Raw genomic sequence first — 14,975 nt, 5'->3', positions numbered from 1 at the left:
CAGCAGCAGGCCCCACAGGGGAGCAGGGCCCCCAGCACAGACTGTCAGCTGAGCAGTCAGAGCAGGTGCTGACCTGAAGTGTGAGAGCAGGGAGGCCAGAGCCGGCTCCCTGACACCCGTTTGCATCACAGGTGGAAGAGAGAACAAGGATGAACAAGCAGCAGAATTCTCCCTTGGCCAAGACCAAGCCAAGCAGCACAGGGCCTGAGCCACCCATCCCCCAGGCCTCCCCGGGGCCCCCAGGACCCCTTTCCCAAACTCCTCCTATGCAGAGGCCGGTGGAGCCCCAGGAGGGACCTCACAAGGTGAGTGTCTCCCCATTGCTGTGTGAATGCACAGACAAAGGAAGCCCCACCCAGGGCACAGGTACACGCACACACACTCAGCTCTTAGCCACAGTGCACGGGCGGAGATGGTTACGTGCTTGCTGGTGCATGCGTTTGTTCCCGTGCCTTACCTGCTCTCGGGCTCTAGGAGCCCCTGGTCGTTCGATGGCTAATTGGAAGCCAGACGGCATCACTTGCTTATTCTTTCCTCCCAGCCCAGGCCCCGACTCTGGGTGGGGTGTGCTGCAGAGTGGGCTGCCCGACCTCCCTGGTCTCTCCCTGCAGAGCCTGGTGGCACACCGGGTCCCACTGAAGCCATACGCAGCACCTGTACCCCGATCCCAGTCCCTGCAGGACCAGCCCACCCGAAACCTGGCTGCCTTCCCCGCCTCCCACGACCCCGACCCTGCTACCCCTACACCCACTGCCACGCCCAGTGCCCGAGCAGCTGTCACCCGCCAGAACTCAGACCCCACATCTGAAGGGCCTGGCCCCAGCCCCAACCCCCCCGCCTGGGTCCGGCCAGATAACGAGGCCCCACCCAAGGTAAGGACAGCCTGTGGAACTAGGGAAAGGCAGGAAAATAGGACCAGGAGGGGAGGAGGGGAAGAGGCGGACAGGCAAAATGAAGGTGGGGCTCAGGTCGGAAGGGAAGAGAAAGATAAAGCATCTGCCAGGACCCCATACTGGAAGTCTAGGGGGTGGGGAGGCACTGACCATGTCATGCTGATTTCTGTGGTGGGGGGTAGGCATGGGAAAATCCCCAGGGTGTTGGGGAGCCCCAGGGGGCAAATTTTCTGGGCTAGAACCCCAGCTCTGCCATTGCCTAGCTTCATAGCTTTGGGCGAGTTAGCTAACTTTTCTGAACCTCAGTGTGCTTATTCCTGAGAACTGGGGAGAGCATCTCTGAGAGCTGCCGTGAGAATTAAATGTCTGTGAAGTCCCAACACAGCACCAGCACCAGGCTGGCTGACCTTTTTCTTCTCTCCTCAGGTACCTCAGAGGACCTCTTCTATTGCCACTGCCCTTAACAGCAGCGGGGCCGGAGGGTCCCGGCCAGCACAGGCTATCCGTGCCAGGTAACCCCCGGGTGCAGTTGGGTGGCACCCTAAGGAGTGGGAGGGTGTAAGGGAGCTTACCAGGTTATCCGCTTAGGGGTGGGAAGCCCCAACTGGTCACCTCAGCCCCCTCCCTGCCCCGTCCCCGGCCCCCCTCTGCTCCCTCCACAGACCTCGCAGCAACTCCGCCTGGCAAATCTACCTGCAAAGGCGGGCCGAGCGGGGGGCCCCCAAGCCTCCAGGGCCCCCTGCTCAGCCCCCTGGCCCGCCCAACGCCTGTAGGTAATGGAGTTGTTCCCACTCACACCCACCCTCACTTCTGCCACCTGCTTTTCCCTGGTGATGGTTCCCTCTGCAGTGCAGCTCAGCACTCTGGGGCGGGGAGCACCCGGTCCTCCTGACCCTGACTCTGCCCCCTACAGTAATCCCGACCTCAGGAGGAGCGACCCTGGCTGGGAGCGCTCGGACAGCGTCCTCCCAGCCTCACACGGGCACCTCCCCCAGGCCGGCTCACTGGAGCGGAACCGTGTCGCGGGTGAGTCAGCCCAGCAGGGCAGTTGTGTTGGGGACTGGACATGGTCATCATGGGTCCTGCCTGTGGCAGGCTTCAGACCGAGACTCTCGGGGGTGGAGGTAGGGACCAGGGTGGGCATGTAATATGACATTGCGTTTGGGCTCCGGACCACGGGGTCAGCCCAGGGGCGACTTGAGGCCCATCCGCCCCTAGGTGACAGCGACTCTCCTTCCCCCTCCCCAGTCTCCTCCAAGCTAGACAGCTCCCCAGCGCTGTCCCCTGGGAGCAAAGCCAAGCCTGATGACCACCGCTCCAGGCCCGGCCGGCCTGCAGTGAGTCCTCTGGGCAGGCACACCCTGCCTCATCCTGGCGTGGGCTTAGGGGCAGAAGGTGGAGCTGGGGGTCAGGGCCGGGACCCGTTAACCTGGGTGAGGGAAGGACTGGAACATTAGAGCTGCGCTCGTGTTACTAACCTCTCTTAACCTCTCTCCTGCCTCTTTCTGGCTGCCTTTCTCCCCCTGCGGCCCCTCCCAGAGCTATAAACGAGCCATTGGTGAGGTTAGTGCCAGGGGCCCTGCTTGGGCAGCCCTCTCCTGTCCCCTACCCTGGTTGCTCCTCGGTCCTGTGTCACCCCTGCTATGAGCCTCCCTCTCCACCTCGCCGCAGGACTTTGTGCTGCTAAAGGAACGGGCCCTGGATGAGTTCCCCAGGCCTCCCAAGAAGGCTATGGACTACTCATCATCCAGTGAGGAGGTGGAGAGCAGCGAGGAGGAGGAGGAGGAAGGCGACGGCGAGCCCTCTGAGGGGAGCAGGGATACCCCCGGGGCCCGGTACTTGTGCAACAACCTGGGCACAGGGGAGAGAGGGGGTGCTGTGAGCAGAGGGGATAGGCTCTGGGGCAGGTCTGAGGGAGGTGGTCCCCTTTCCCAGAGTGGTGAACCCTGGCCTTGCTGCTGGCTGCATCACCCCTTCTAGAGAGGGGGTGAGGGTCTGTGCCCTCCCAGCATCATGCCAGCACAGGGCGGGCCTTCTCGGGTGCCTGTGTGCAGCCGCCTTCCCTGCATGCCCAGCACAGGGTGCTGACAGTGGGCTGGAGCTGTTCAGTGGGGGCTGAGCGTGTCATGTTTTACAGAGCGAAAACTCTAGTCCCTGGCCTTTACCTGGGTCCTGTGGCCCTTGTGTGGCCGGCAGACCCTCGGGGGGCCTCATGACTTTCCCCTTTCCCGCAGCAGCGATGGGGACACAGACAGCGTCAGCACCATGGTGGTCCACGATGTTGAGGAGATAGCCGGGACCCAGACACCATTCGGGGGAGGGACCATGGTGGTCCAGCGTGTGAGTGGGCGCTCCCCCCCGCCCCAGTGCCCACTGTGTCCTCTCAGCCCCGACACCAACTCCTCTCCTCTATTTCTGTAGACCCCTGAAGAGGAGCGAGGCCTGCTGCACGCTGACAGCAACGGTTACACAAACCTGCCGGACGTGGTCCAGCCCAGCCACTCACCCACTGAGAACAGCAAAGGCCAGAGCCCCCCCACCAAGGATGGTGGCAGCGACGTAAGTGGGGGTAGAGGCCAGTCTCTGGGGGAGACCAGAGCACCAGCAGCGGGCAGGGACCTGGGGGATGTTCCGGGGAGGCACTGTGTGGGTGGGGCAGAATCCTGTGACCTGCCTGGACCAGGGTTTCCCTGTGTGGGGCCCTAGGCCAGAGTCTGCCTGCGTGCCTGACTGCTGCCCTTCTCATAGTACCAGTCTCGTGGGCTGGTAAAGGCCCCCGGCAAGAGCTCGTTCACGATGTTTGTGGATCTTGGGATCTATCAGCCTGGAGGCAGTGGGGACACCATCCCCATCACAGGTGAGGGCAGGGGACAGGTTTGCGGGACAGTGGCCTGGAGGGGGAGCACAGATGTCCTGATGACACTGCTTTACGAAGCACGCTCACTGGCCTCTTGTTTGGGCCTTAGCCGCTGCCCTGGCGCAGAGGCAAGGAAGGCTTTGGAGACCCCTTCAGCAGAAGACAAAATGTACTCAGAATGGCCAAGGGATCTGGTCAAAAGTGCAAAACTAATGAATGGCGGAGCTCAGACTTGAGTCCAGTGTTCTCTCCAGTCCTTTGCGCACACCCCTAGTCTTCAGTCTTTCCCTGTCCTTCTGCATTCTGAGGCACCCAGACCGAATGTGAGGGGGTGGGGCAGCAGGTGACAGGGCCAACAGGGCCACAGCCCAGCCTCCTCTGCTCTCTTTTCCTCCGCAGCCCTCGTGGGTGGAGAGGGAGGTCGGCTCGATCAGCTACAGTATGACGTGAGGAAGGGGTCTGTGGTCAACGTGAATCCCACCAACACCCGGGCCCACAGTGAGACCCCCGAGATTCGGAAGTACAAGAAGCGATTCAATTCTGAGATCCTCTGTGCCGCCCTTTGGGGTAAGCTGGGGCTGAGAGGTGAATGAGGGGCTCTGGTGTTGCCCGTATGCACCCGGGCAGGGTGAGAGCCTGGCTTGCCTTTGATCTGCCCATGGGCTGCTGTTGCAGGGGTCAACCTGCTGGTGGGCACGGAGAATGGGCTGATGCTGCTGGACCGGAGTGGCCAGGGCAAGGTGTACGGGCTCATTGGGCGGCGGCGCTTCCAGCAGATGGACGTGCTGGAAGGACTCAACTTGCTTATCACCATCTCAGGTCTGTGGGCAGAGTCCGGTGGGTCGCTGGCGGGGAGGGGGCTGAGCTCCTTGCTCTTTGCCACCTTCTCCAGCCCGGGAGGAGGGCCGGGAGCCCAGGAAGAGGGGCCGCACTCTCTCACCCTTGTGGGGTCAGCAGGAAAAGGATGGTGGGGAGCAGAGGCTGGACCTCAGTGAGGAAGGGAGTGTGTGTGCGTCCATCCCACAGGGAAAAGGAACAAACTGCGGGTGTATTACCTGTCGTGGCTCCGGAACAAGATTCTGCACAATGACCCAGAAGTGGAGAAGAAGCAGGGCTGGACCACTGTGGGGGACATGGAGGGCTGCGGGCACTACCGAGTCGGTGAGGCTCCACCCAGAGTGGACGGGGCATAGGGACGGACCTAGCTAAGAAAGCCTTGAGGCCAGAGACTTGGGGACCTGGGGCCAGAGGAGCAGTAACAGACTGAGGGGGTGGCCTGCACCCCTGCTCTTTCCTGCCCTCAGTGAAATACGAGCGTATCAAGTTCCTGGTCATTGCCCTGAAGAGCTCCGTGGAGGTGTACGCCTGGGCCCCCAAACCCTACCACAAATTCATGGCCTTCAAGGTAATCCCAGTCTCAACCCCCGAACACTGCTCCTGTGTGTCCTCTCTGTCCTCTGAGCCCCTTTCTCCTCCACAGTCCTTTGCTGACCTCCCGCACCGCCCTCTGCTGGTCGACCTGACAGTGGAGGAAGGACAGCGACTCAAGGTCATCTATGGCTCCAGTGCGGGCTTCCACGCAGTGGATGTCGACTCGGGGAACAGCTACGACATCTACACCCCTGTGCATGTAAGCATGACAACGGGGCAGGTGGCACCACCAGACCTGGCACCAGGCCTGGGGGCTCCAGCGCACCTTCTCCTTCCTAGATTCAGAGCCAGATCACGCCCCACGCCATCATCTTCCTCCCCAACACTGACGGCATGGAGATGCTGCTGTGCTACGAGGACGAGGGCGTGTACGTCAACACGTACGGGCGCATCATCAAGGACGTGGTGCTGCAGTGGGGAGAGATGCCCACCTCCGTGGGTGAGTGAGGGCCGCCTCTGAGCCGCGTTCCCCTGGTGGCCTGGGAGTGTGGCCTGGGAGTGGACTGGACTGCAGCCCCCTCACTCTCCCTCGACCACCTTCTCCCCCTAGCCTACATCTGCTCCAACCAGATAATGGGCTGGGGCGAGAAAGCCATTGAAATCCGCTCTGTGGAGACCGGCCACCTGGACGGGGTCTTCATGCACAAACGAGCACAGAGGCTCAAGTTCCTGTGTGAGCGGAATGACAAGGTGGGAGGCTCCCCTTCGCCAGGCCCGACCCCTGCTTTGGGCCAGCTGGACCAACTCCCATGCCCCACGCCTCTGGGCTGAGTTTGCCGGGGAGGGTGGCTGTGGTATCTTCCTGAGAAGGGGCCTCGGGGAGCAGAGCACAGCGTTTGGCTGGTCGCAGCCTGCCCTTCTCACCCCTCCAGTGTCAGATCTCTCCAGATTCCTACCCGGGCCCCATAGCTCCCCTCCTCTCCAGTTTCTGGCTTTCAGTGAGGGAGGGTGGGAGCACTCCGATAATCTCATTCTGCAGGGCCTCCCTCTCTCAAACACATTCACTCTCTTCCTCTTTTCCTCTCCCAGTTACTTGAGATACCCACCCCCCGCCCCGGTGACCTCTTTTTCTACCCCACTCCAGGTATTTTTTGCCTCAGTTCGCTCCGGGGGCAGCAGCCAAGTTTACTTCATGACTCTGAACCGTAACTGCATCATGAACTGGTGACAGGCCCTGGGCTGGGGCCGCCCCGTACTGGACCCAGCTCCCCCCCGACAGCCAGACTTCCCAGGCCGCCCCTCTTCCCCTCCCTGGGCTTTTGCTTTTACTGGTTTGATTCACTGGAGCCTGCTGGGAACGTGACCTCTGACCCCTGATGCTTTTGTGATCACGTGACCATTTCCCCCAATGTATTCTCTCTCCAAAACTGTGCCTGTCCCCACCTTCTGGTGAGGGGCACAGCTTCCCTTTACCAGGCTTCGAGTGGGCCCAGCCCTCCCCCACTTTCCTCCCCTTGAGAGGAGAGTGCTTGGCCTCGGACCCCTTCCCACTGCTGCTGACTGGGCAGGGCCCCAGGCCCCTTCATTTGCACGTCAGGGGAGCCGGCTCCCCCCTTGAATGTACCAGACCCTGGGGGGGGTCACTGGGCCCTAGGTTTTAGGGAGGGTCACCAGCCACTCCAGGCAGGGGCAGGGACCATTTCCTCATTTTCTGAAAGCACTTTAATGATTCCCCTTCCCCCAAGCCCCAGGGAATGGAGGGGGGACCCCCTTCAGCCAAACATTCCCCCCTTTCTACCCCCATCTCCTCTTCTAGCCTCTCCCCTTCCCTGGTGGTGGAGGGAGCAGGAGCTCTCAGCCCCACACCCCCTTGCTTGCATCTGTATATAGTGAGCAGCAAGTAGCCCCCCCTACTCACCCCTCCTCAATGTAGTGGCCTTGGACATCCCGTTTGTTAATAAAGACAATTCAACCAGCTCCCACCATTTCGAGCCCCATTTTATTCTGCTTGTTTTCCTGAGCTGCGTAGAGCTGGCAGAGCCGGAATGTAGGGGGCAGGATGGGTAGGATCTGCAGTTTTGTGTGAGTGGGGGTGGGGTGAATGGTGCTGGGCCAAGAAAACCTTGAAGGAATGACTGATTGGGGGGGGCATCTTCAGCCTTACCCCTGAGGACTGAGGACTGGCATTCAGGGTACTGGGTACGGCCCCTCCAGCTGCTCCAGGCCAGTGAGGGATAGGGCTTCAGGCTCCAGCTGCCCTGTGTGCAAGCCCTGCAAAGGGGTCTCTACTGCTGCACTGTCAGATGGCTAAAGACAGCTTAAGAGGCCAGAGGGTTGAGGGGCCGGGGTCTGAGGAAAGCTGGGAAGTCGCCAAGGCTGAATTGAGAGTGAACCTTGCTGTCTGGGCTGCCCTCCTGCTGACCCTTCTCAGAGCTCTGACCTACAGGCAAGAGCACACACAATTCCGCTCGAGAATTCAAAATGCAGGTTTATTATCGGCAGTGGGGAAGGATCATAATACAATCCTCCTGGAGATGAGTAGGAAGGTTGAAGGCCGCGGGAGCAAGGGCTCAGGTCTGTATGCACGGGGGGAAAGGCAGATGGGGCACCTGGTTGAGGAAACCCCCGAGGAAGATGAGGCCAGAGCCCACGCTGAAGAGCACCAAGGCGGCCCAGAAGCAGATGTTGTCCAGGGCCTTCCCCATGCGCACCCAGTCGGACACCTCCTGAGGAAGAGTGGGCACAAGCGGAGTCATAAGGGGGGCCCTGCGCCATCCAGCAGCACAGGAAGGGGCCTCGGCAGTGCCCCACCTCGCCAGTGGCCTCCTGGTCTCGCGTGCTCTCGGCCACGAAGTTCACGACGTCCACACAGCAGCGGACCTCCGGGGCGGCGGCACCCAGGCTTTGACAGAGCGTAGCTTGTGGAGGACACCGGAGTGGGTTTTAGGAGCCTCCCCGCTGCAGGCACCCTGCCTTAGCTGCCCAGGCCACTCCGCTCACCGGCCCAGGTCCCGCGCCGGTACCGCTGCCCCTCAAACACCAGCTCGCTCCGCGGCTTCTTTAGAATCAGCTCCTCGGCGCGGAGCAGGATGCCCACGGAAGACGCCCGCCTCGGAGGCGAGGCTGCCCGGGGGGCTGCAGGGGGTGGCCCGGAGCCCAGGAGGCGCGGCAGCAGCTCCAGTAAAACCTAGGGCAGCGCGGGGACGACGATGGGCTCGCAGCCTCGCCTCCCACCCGGGGGCCGCCCGCCGGCGCTTACGTGGCGCAGCCGCGGGGACATGGCGTGAGTGGTGGGCGTCCGCAGTGATACGTTGAGCACGATGACGCAGTTCATGACAATGAGCGTGGCAACCACCATGACGAAAATTAGGTACCTGCGGAGCCGGGGATGCATGACGTCACCGCATTCCTGATGCATCTGACGTCACAGGCTGGCCACTTCCTCCCTGGTTACAGAGGCCGTGGCTTGTCCTCCGACCTCACAAACACCCTTCCCAACGCAGAGGCTGGGGCTGCGCCCCTAGTCTGTCCCGTCCGCGGAGCCAGACGCCTCCCCCTGCCCTCTCCCCTCTCCCGACAGGGGCAGCCATGAAGGGGACCCCCGGCTCCCTGGACACCCTCCTGTGGGTCTACCACTTCCACAGCTCCACTGAGGTGAGGCTCCGCCAACGACCTCGCCCAAGGATGACACTTCAAGACCCTCTGGGTAGGTCTCCAGCGCCCCCCGCCCCTGGCCTATCACCCGATAACTCCACGGTCCTCGCTCCTTCTCCAGGTGGCCCTCCAGCCCCCGCTTCTGTCTTCCCTGGAACTTGCTCTGACCGCGGCCCAAGAATATCTGGAGCAGAGATTCGGGGAGCTGAAGTCCCTGGAGCCGCGCGAGCCGGAAAAGCAGCCCGCCCCCGAGCCCACCCTGGGCCTGGTGCTGAGAGAAGCCGCGGCCAGTGTCCTGAGTTTCGGCGCCACCTTGTTGGAGGTGGGGCGCTGGGGGGCTGAGGAGGACTGGGAGCGGACAGGCCGAGGGAGGGGGATCGGGCAGCGGAGAGCAGGCACCCCTGCACCCCCCCACCCCCACCCCCCGCAGATCTCAGCCCTGTGGCTGCAGCGGGAGGCACGGCGACTACATGGCGGCGACAGCAGCCCGGGCCCATTCTCAGACGCCGGGGATCCGGGTCGAGCGCTGGCCCGGGTCGCCCAGGCCGCGGAGCAGGGGGCTCGACAAGCGGCGGCTGCGGCTGGCGCGAGCACCCGCCTCCTCCTCCAAGGGGCACGGCTATGCCTGTCTGGACGGAGTCTGCAGGGGTCCGCCTCATTCCTGCAACAATGGCGGCGCCAGCTGGGCCTGGGACCCCCAAAGGAACCGGTGAGTGCGCGACGGTGGTGGGTTGGGGGCCCGAGGCGGCGGGGATGGAGGCGCACTGAGCCGGACCGTCCCCAACAGAGATACTCAGGAGACCTCAAAGTGGCGTCCAGCAGCAGCGCAGAGGATGCGGGACCGGAGACTCCACCACTGTCCTAGCCCCAGCCCGCGTGCAAATAAAGCCCTGGAGGGGACAGGACTGCCAAAGCCCCCAGAGCCCCTTGGTTTTTGCCCCGCCCCTATCCTGACTGCGCCCCTCTTGACTCCGCCCCGTGCTCGTCTGGCCCCGCCCCTCATATTGGCCACGCACTCAGGTGTCTGCGCTCACCTGCCCAGCAGCGGCACGCTCAGAGACGTCTCTGGGATTTTTTGGGCAATTAGAAACAGGAAGACGGTCTGGGCAAGCAGGACGTTGATGGAGACGGTGCATTTCTGGCCGCCGGCTGGAGGGGGCGCCCGGTGAGAGCGGGCCCTGGTCTCCAGGAGCAGCCCTGGGCTTGCGCTTGGGGTGACTCCTTACCCTGCGCAGGCAGGAAGTAGGCGAGCAGCACTAGGCTGGAGATGAGCACGCAGGGCACGATGATGTTAATGATGTAGAACAGCGGCTTCCGGCGAATGATGAGCGTGTAGATGACGTCGGTGTCCCCCGGGCCGTCAGCTGAGCCTCCGTCGTGGCGGCGGATCACCCCTGGGCAGAAGTCGATGGCCCACTCGCCGTTCTCTGCAGAGGGGAGGCGGTCAGCTCGCTCTAGGGTCGTCTCGCTCCAGCCCCACGCCTGACTGGGGAGCCAAGGAGGAGGGTGCAGCTGTCTCCACTAGGGTGAATGGGGCAGGCGGCCTGGACTGCTTAAACCGTGGGCCGGCAGGATGGAGGCAAATCGGGCAGGGAAGGGTGCTCAGGGCGACAGTCCGGAAAGACCGCAAGAGAGGAGGCAGAACCAGTCAGCCCATAGGGAATGATTTCGGGAAAGAGGCAAGCTAAAGCTCGGTTGCCAGAGTCGACCCCCAGTATCGATGGTCTGGGGCGGCCCCGCTCTGAAAGCCCCCTCCGGACCCCGTCGGGGAGCGGGTTTTTTGGAGCAAGAGGGGGCTTCACCAGTATAGGCCTCAGTGTCGATGTCGATCTTGTTGACGGTCTCACCAGCATCGTCCACGGCAAAGACGAACTCCACCTCTCGGGAATTGTAGGTCTGAGAGCTGCACAGCCAGGGTCCAGCCCTCACCCGGCAAGCTCGGGCCTGGACCTGTGCCCCCGATAAGGCTCCACCCGTTTACCCAGGCCCCGCCTCCATGGCTTGTCTTCGCTCCCGCTTAGAACCTAGCCCGGATGTCCCCACCCTAGTGACTTTTCCATCCTGGCTCCGCCCCTGCCCCCAGGTGCTTCCCACAACTTCCGGGCCCTTAGTAACTCTTCCCACCGGAAAACGAGGGAGCAGTTCTGCCAGTCAAAGGGGAAGTAGGTGACCTCCACGGCACAGGTGCTGCGGTAGATGGCCGGGGGCAACCAGCTCACAGAGCCGCCCTCGAGGACCAGCACGTTCGCGTCGTAGGCCACGCCAAACTGGCCGTCGATGCTGTGGGTTCGGGAATCGAGCTTTTGCACATTTCTATGCCACCTTCCTCCCCCTCCACGTTCCTTCTGTCCCAGTTAAATCCAGCCCAGCCCCCAGGTCCCGTTCCTCTCCAGGCCCAGCATCAAGCCCGGTCCTCACTTGTTTTCCAGCACAATTTCTGGTAACCACACGAGTTCTGAAGGGACCCGCAGGGTTTCTATGCCCCCGAAGTCGTCCTTGCTGTAGTTGAGTCGGTAATCCTGCCAATCCTAAGGAATGGGGGACCTAAGGATGTCTGCCCTGCAGGTCCCGCCCGATGTCGGAAAGGAGTTTGGAAGAAAGAGGTCCCTGGGTGAGACCCAGCACTGTCCCCCAGCTTTGACTCACGATTCCAATCCAGACGCTGGAAGTGAGGGTCTCCTCTTTCTCATTCTGCAGATGGGAGACTGGGGTCACTCAAGTGCGATTTCAGGGCCAGAGGTGAGCTTTGGGACAGAGCAGCACTGGGACCAGAAATGGGATTTGGGGCTCAGAGATGGGACTTGTTGGGGGGGGTGGATCTTACCAGTGAGATGAGATTGGTCAGGGTAACCTTGATGGTGATGGTGACAGTGTCCTCAGGCCCCCTCACTGGGCGGCTTCCTGGGTCATAGTTGTCGAAGAGATGGTGATAAAGACGCAATTCCTCATTGTTCCCCTCACTGCTGCCTGGGGACGGGGTGGAAAAGAAGAGGCATGGGGATGAAGAGGCCAGCCGACCTCTCCTCTCTGTCCCCTGGGTGTGCACAAGTCTCTGCTCCCTGGGTCTCTGTCTTGGAGGCTGTATTTTTCAGTGTCTGTCACCTGTATCAATGACATTATGCCTGTGGACCAAACGTTGTGCCTCATTTTCTGTCCTGGTCTCCGTCCTTGTCCTTGTTTCTTTTGTCGTATCTCCCTGTGTGTCCAAATGCCTCCCGCCTCCCCTGACCCCCTTCCATTACCTAGAAGGCCCAAGAAGAGCAGGACACAGAGCAGAGCCTCTGCCATCCTGCTGTCTGGTACTCGGGATTATTCTGAATTTTGCAAGCTGCATGTGTGAGGGGAGGAGGGTGTTAGTTCCGCCCTGGGTTAGGGGACTGTCACCTAATACCCTTTCCACCCCTGCTGCAGCTGGTGACATCTTTCTTGGCTGCTTCAAGAGGCAGCTGCCCCATCCTGTGTTCTGCTCCCCCCCCCCCCCCATCCCAGCATCCTCTGCCTGGTCTTCAGCCAGCTCCCCAGCCTCAGACCTGAAGCTCTCACAACTGGAGCAGCTGATGCAGGTGGCAGTTGGGGTGGGGCGGAGGGACCCTGCTTTCAACATGCAGTGGTATCCTTTGAGTAGGCGGCCCCAGGCAACTCTGCCTGGTGAACACATCTGGGGACATGCTGCACCCCTGGCCTCACACACTTACCCATGAGGAACGCACGTTATCACCACCCACAACCCAGCCAAGGTTGCACTAACACAGCTCCTGCCCGCAGAGTTTGGCAAAAAGCAAACCCTCCCATCAAAACCAAAACTGTTGCTGCAGAGTCAATTCTAACACATAGCGATCCTATAGGACAGGGTAGAACTGCCCCATAGGGTTTCCAGGCTGTAAATCTTTAGGGAAGCAGACTGCCACATCCACCAGGGCTCATTACAAGTCTCCCATGAAGACATGGTAATGAGACAGGCAAGGAGCCCTGGTGGCACAGTGGTCAAGCGCTCCACTGCTAAATCAAAAGGTCGGTGGTTGGAACCCACCAGCTGCTCTGCGGGAGAAAGATGTGGCAATCTGCTCTTGTAAAGATTACCGCCTAGGAAGCCCTATGGGGCAGTTCTACTCTGTCCTATAGGGTTGCTATGAATCAGAATTGAATTGATAGCAACGAGTTTGTTTTGTTTTGGGGTTTAATGAGACAGACTGTCACAGAGTATTCGTCTGCAGTAACAGAGAAGGCGACCTGCAAAGGCAACCATGTCACAACACAGGGCCTACGGCTTTCCACAACCTCAGCCCCAGGTATGCAGGCCCCCAGCCTATTTGGTATCGGCGCCAGCCAGAGACGCCTTTTTCTCCTTGACTCTCCCTGCTGCCACCTTGTGGCCACAGATGATAGTGCTGCTTCCCCTTTTACCCCACACACTTTAATTGATCCTTTCAGGGTTAAAGTCAGCTTTTTGAACCACCCTAATCAATCACCTGGTGCTTATTTAAAATGCAGATTCGCAGGCTCCATCCCCAAAGAATCCTGATTGAGGAAGATGGGGGAGGTGGCAATGCCAGGAATATGTATTTTTAAGAAGCCATCTGGGTGTTCCTCATAGGGGTAGGAAGTGCCAGGCTATGCACCTTTTTCACCTTACACATGGCTTCTTCGGCCCAATCCAGAAAAGCAATTACCATTATCCTGAATGTATGGAGAAGGGCTCTAAGGCTGAGGTCCAAGGTCACATAAGTAGACTGGCAGTCATGCCTGAGGCTTATCAATCAACTGTATTGAGCATGTACGCCTGTGTACCATTTTACACTTCATAAAACACTTCCGAGTCCACGATTTAATTGGGCCTCATTGCCCTGCTGGGAGGTTCTCATAGTCACCCCCACGTTCCAAGTAAGGACACCAAAGCCAGAGTGTCCACGTAGCTTGTCTATTTCTCACACATCCTGGACGCCTCTGCTCCCACTGCTAACCGCCTCATCATTCCACATTTTCAGTTCAGACCCTGAGGAGGAGCCCAGGTGACCAGCTCAGATCTTTGCAGGGTTACTACATGAATTAAATACGCTTATTCACCACCTCTGGGTTAGGAACTGGGCCTAGAGTTGTGACAAATGCAGATATTTATTCAAACATTAACGGGTACCTACAAGGTTCCCCACACAGGGCCAGATGCTGTCAATGAGACTGAGATGAATAAGACACGGCCATGTGGGGAGACCTGTAGACAATGAAACCAGAACTGTCCAAAGGGTGAAAAACTCCCCTCAGCTGTGGAAGCTATAGACTGGCTGACAAGAAGAAGAGCCTCTCAGAGTTACCTTAAGAAAATCAAGGTTTAGTGTGAGTTTCCCAGAAGTTTACGTGTGGACTGGGACCGGCCATTCCCGGCTCCGCTGTCTGTCGCACTGTCCTGTGCGTGTCTGACTACCGACCAGCCCGCCTTTCTCTCTGCTCTGTATGTGCCCCTCTCTCTAACTTCTGCTTTCTCATAAAACCAGTTGCTGTTGAGTTGATTCCGACTCATGGTGACCCCATGTGTGTCAGAGTAGAACTGTGCTCCATAGGTCGATCCATGGCTGTCTTTCTATCAGCAGTAGATCACCAGGCCTTTCTTTCTAGTCCATCTTAGTCTGGAAGTTCCGCTGAAGCCTGTTCAACATCGTAGCCACATGAAAGCCTCCACCGACGGACAGGTGATGGCTGCGCTTGAAGTACATTGGCCGGGAATCGAACCCAGGTCTCCCGCATGGAAGGCGAGAATTCTACTACTAAACAATAAACCAAAAACCAAACCCATTGCCATCAAGTTGGTTCCGACTCATAGCAACCCTATAGGACAGAGTGGAACTGCCCCATAGGGTTTCCAAGGAGTGGTTAGTGGATTCAAACTGCCAACCTTATGGTTAGCAGCCAAGTTCTTAACCCACCAGGGTTCCTTGGGGCAAAACCACATTTGGACCAATAGTCTGTATCTATGTGGTGTAGTGGTTAAGAGCTACAGCTGCTAACCAAAAGGTCAGCGGTTCAAATCCACCAGGCGCTCCTTGGAAACTCTATGGGGCAGTTCTAACCTGTCCTATAGGGTCACTATGAGTCTGACTCTAGAAGAGTGGTGGGGGTGGGGGGAGGGAGTAGAAATCCCTATCTTTTGGTCCCCAAACCCACATATTGCATCCTGGGTCGTCGGTCCCTGGCAAACATACCCTGCA

At 59.8% G+C, this 14,975-nt stretch overlaps 3 protein-coding genes across 15 annotated transcripts in view; 2 read left to right on the top strand and 1 right to left on the bottom strand.

The window, feature by feature from the left end:
- MINK1 (misshapen like kinase 1) overlaps positions 1–7,098 on the top strand; it is a 59,181-nt gene extending 52,083 nt beyond the window's left edge. For 2 of the 12 annotated variants that reach the window (XM_010596539.3, XM_064271652.1), the window contains 19 exons: positions 132–305; positions 612–872; positions 1,320–1,405; positions 1,556–1,666; positions 1,807–1,919; positions 2,142–2,230; positions 2,433–2,456; positions 2,565–2,728; positions 3,131–3,233; positions 3,315–3,452; positions 3,642–3,750; positions 4,150–4,317; positions 4,426–4,569; positions 4,777–4,911; positions 5,055–5,155; positions 5,231–5,380; positions 5,461–5,620; positions 5,732–5,871; positions 6,266–7,098. In XM_010596539.3, coding sequence (XP_010594841.1) covers positions 132–305; positions 612–872; positions 1,320–1,405; positions 1,556–1,666; positions 1,807–1,919; positions 2,142–2,230; positions 2,433–2,456; positions 2,565–2,728; positions 3,131–3,233; positions 3,315–3,452; positions 3,642–3,750; positions 4,150–4,317; positions 4,426–4,569; positions 4,777–4,911; positions 5,055–5,155; positions 5,231–5,380; positions 5,461–5,620; positions 5,732–5,871; positions 6,266–6,349 — 2,454 coding nt within the window. In that variant the 3' untranslated portion in view covers positions 6,350–7,098. Of the gene's footprint in view, positions 1–131; positions 306–611; positions 873–1,319; positions 1,406–1,555; positions 1,667–1,806; positions 1,920–2,141; positions 2,231–2,432; positions 2,457–2,564; positions 2,729–3,127; positions 3,234–3,314; positions 3,453–3,641; positions 3,751–4,149; positions 4,318–4,425; positions 4,570–4,776; positions 4,912–5,054; positions 5,156–5,230; positions 5,381–5,460; positions 5,621–5,731; positions 5,872–6,265 lie in introns of all 12 variants that reach the window. The other 10 variants (XM_064271651.1, XM_010596538.3, XM_064271655.1 and 7 more) reach the window with 7 other exon arrangements.
- A 496-nt stretch (positions 7,099–7,594) lies between these two features.
- On the bottom strand, positions 7,595–12,247 carry CHRNE (cholinergic receptor nicotinic epsilon subunit). Its single transcript, XM_023556355.2, has 12 exons — positions 12,005–12,247; positions 11,600–11,735; positions 11,422–11,466; positions 11,194–11,303; positions 10,900–11,055; positions 10,578–10,678; positions 10,002–10,202; positions 9,810–9,924; positions 8,381–8,495; positions 8,122–8,308; positions 7,933–8,039; positions 7,595–7,847 (listed from the first exon to the last, which is right to left on the bottom strand). The coding sequence occupies exons 1-12, from the start codon at positions 12,061–12,063 to the stop codon at positions 7,692–7,694; spliced, it is 1,488 nt and encodes a 495-aa protein (XP_023412123.1). The 5' UTR covers positions 12,064–12,247; the 3' UTR covers positions 7,595–7,691.
- C18H17orf107 (chromosome 18 C17orf107 homolog) lies at positions 8,422–9,820 on the top strand. 2 transcript variants are annotated; one of them, XM_064271667.1, is made up of 3 exons: positions 8,422–8,775; positions 8,897–9,484; positions 9,563–9,820. In XM_064271667.1, the coding sequence occupies exons 1-3, from the start codon at positions 8,710–8,712 to the stop codon at positions 9,638–9,640; spliced, it is 732 nt and encodes a 243-aa protein (XP_064127737.1). In that variant the 5' UTR covers positions 8,422–8,709; the 3' UTR covers positions 9,641–9,820. The 2 variants fall into 2 exon arrangements, with proteins under 2 accessions (XP_064127737.1, XP_064127736.1); XM_064271666.1 differs by having other exon boundaries at positions 8,482–8,775; positions 8,897–9,820.
- Positions 12,248–14,975: the final 2,728 nt, after the last annotated feature.

This window comes from Loxodonta africana, chromosome 18, assembly GCF_030014295.1.
Source record: "Loxodonta africana isolate mLoxAfr1 chromosome 18, mLoxAfr1.hap2, whole genome shotgun sequence".
NCBI classification, from domain to species: domain Eukaryota; kingdom Metazoa; phylum Chordata; class Mammalia; order Proboscidea; family Elephantidae; genus Loxodonta; species Loxodonta africana.
This window is presented reverse-complemented; position numbering and strand designations above follow the sequence as displayed.

Bases quoted from the DNA above. Each gene is read 5' to 3' on its own strand.
- C18H17orf107 (XM_064271666.1), top strand. From the start codon at position 8,710: ATGAAGGGGACCCCCGGCTCCCTGGACACCCTCCTGTGGGTCTACCAC. The intron at 8,776-8,896 runs GTGAGGCTCCGC...CTCCTTCTCCAG, and splicing joins ACTTCCACAGCTCCACTGAG to GTGGCCCTCCAGCCCCCGCT.
- CHRNE (XM_023556355.2), bottom strand. From the start codon at position 12,063: ATGGCAGAGGCTCTGCTCTGTGTCCTGCTCTTCTTGGGCCTTCTAGGT. The intron at 11,304-11,421 runs GTGAGTCAAAGC...CCCATTCCTTAG, and splicing joins CCAGCGTCTGGATTGGAATC to GATTGGCAGGATTACCGACT. The intron at 9,925-10,001 runs GTAAGGAGTCAC...CGCCCCCTCCAG, and splicing joins CTACTTCCTGCCTGCGCAGG to CCGGCGGCCAGAAATGCACC.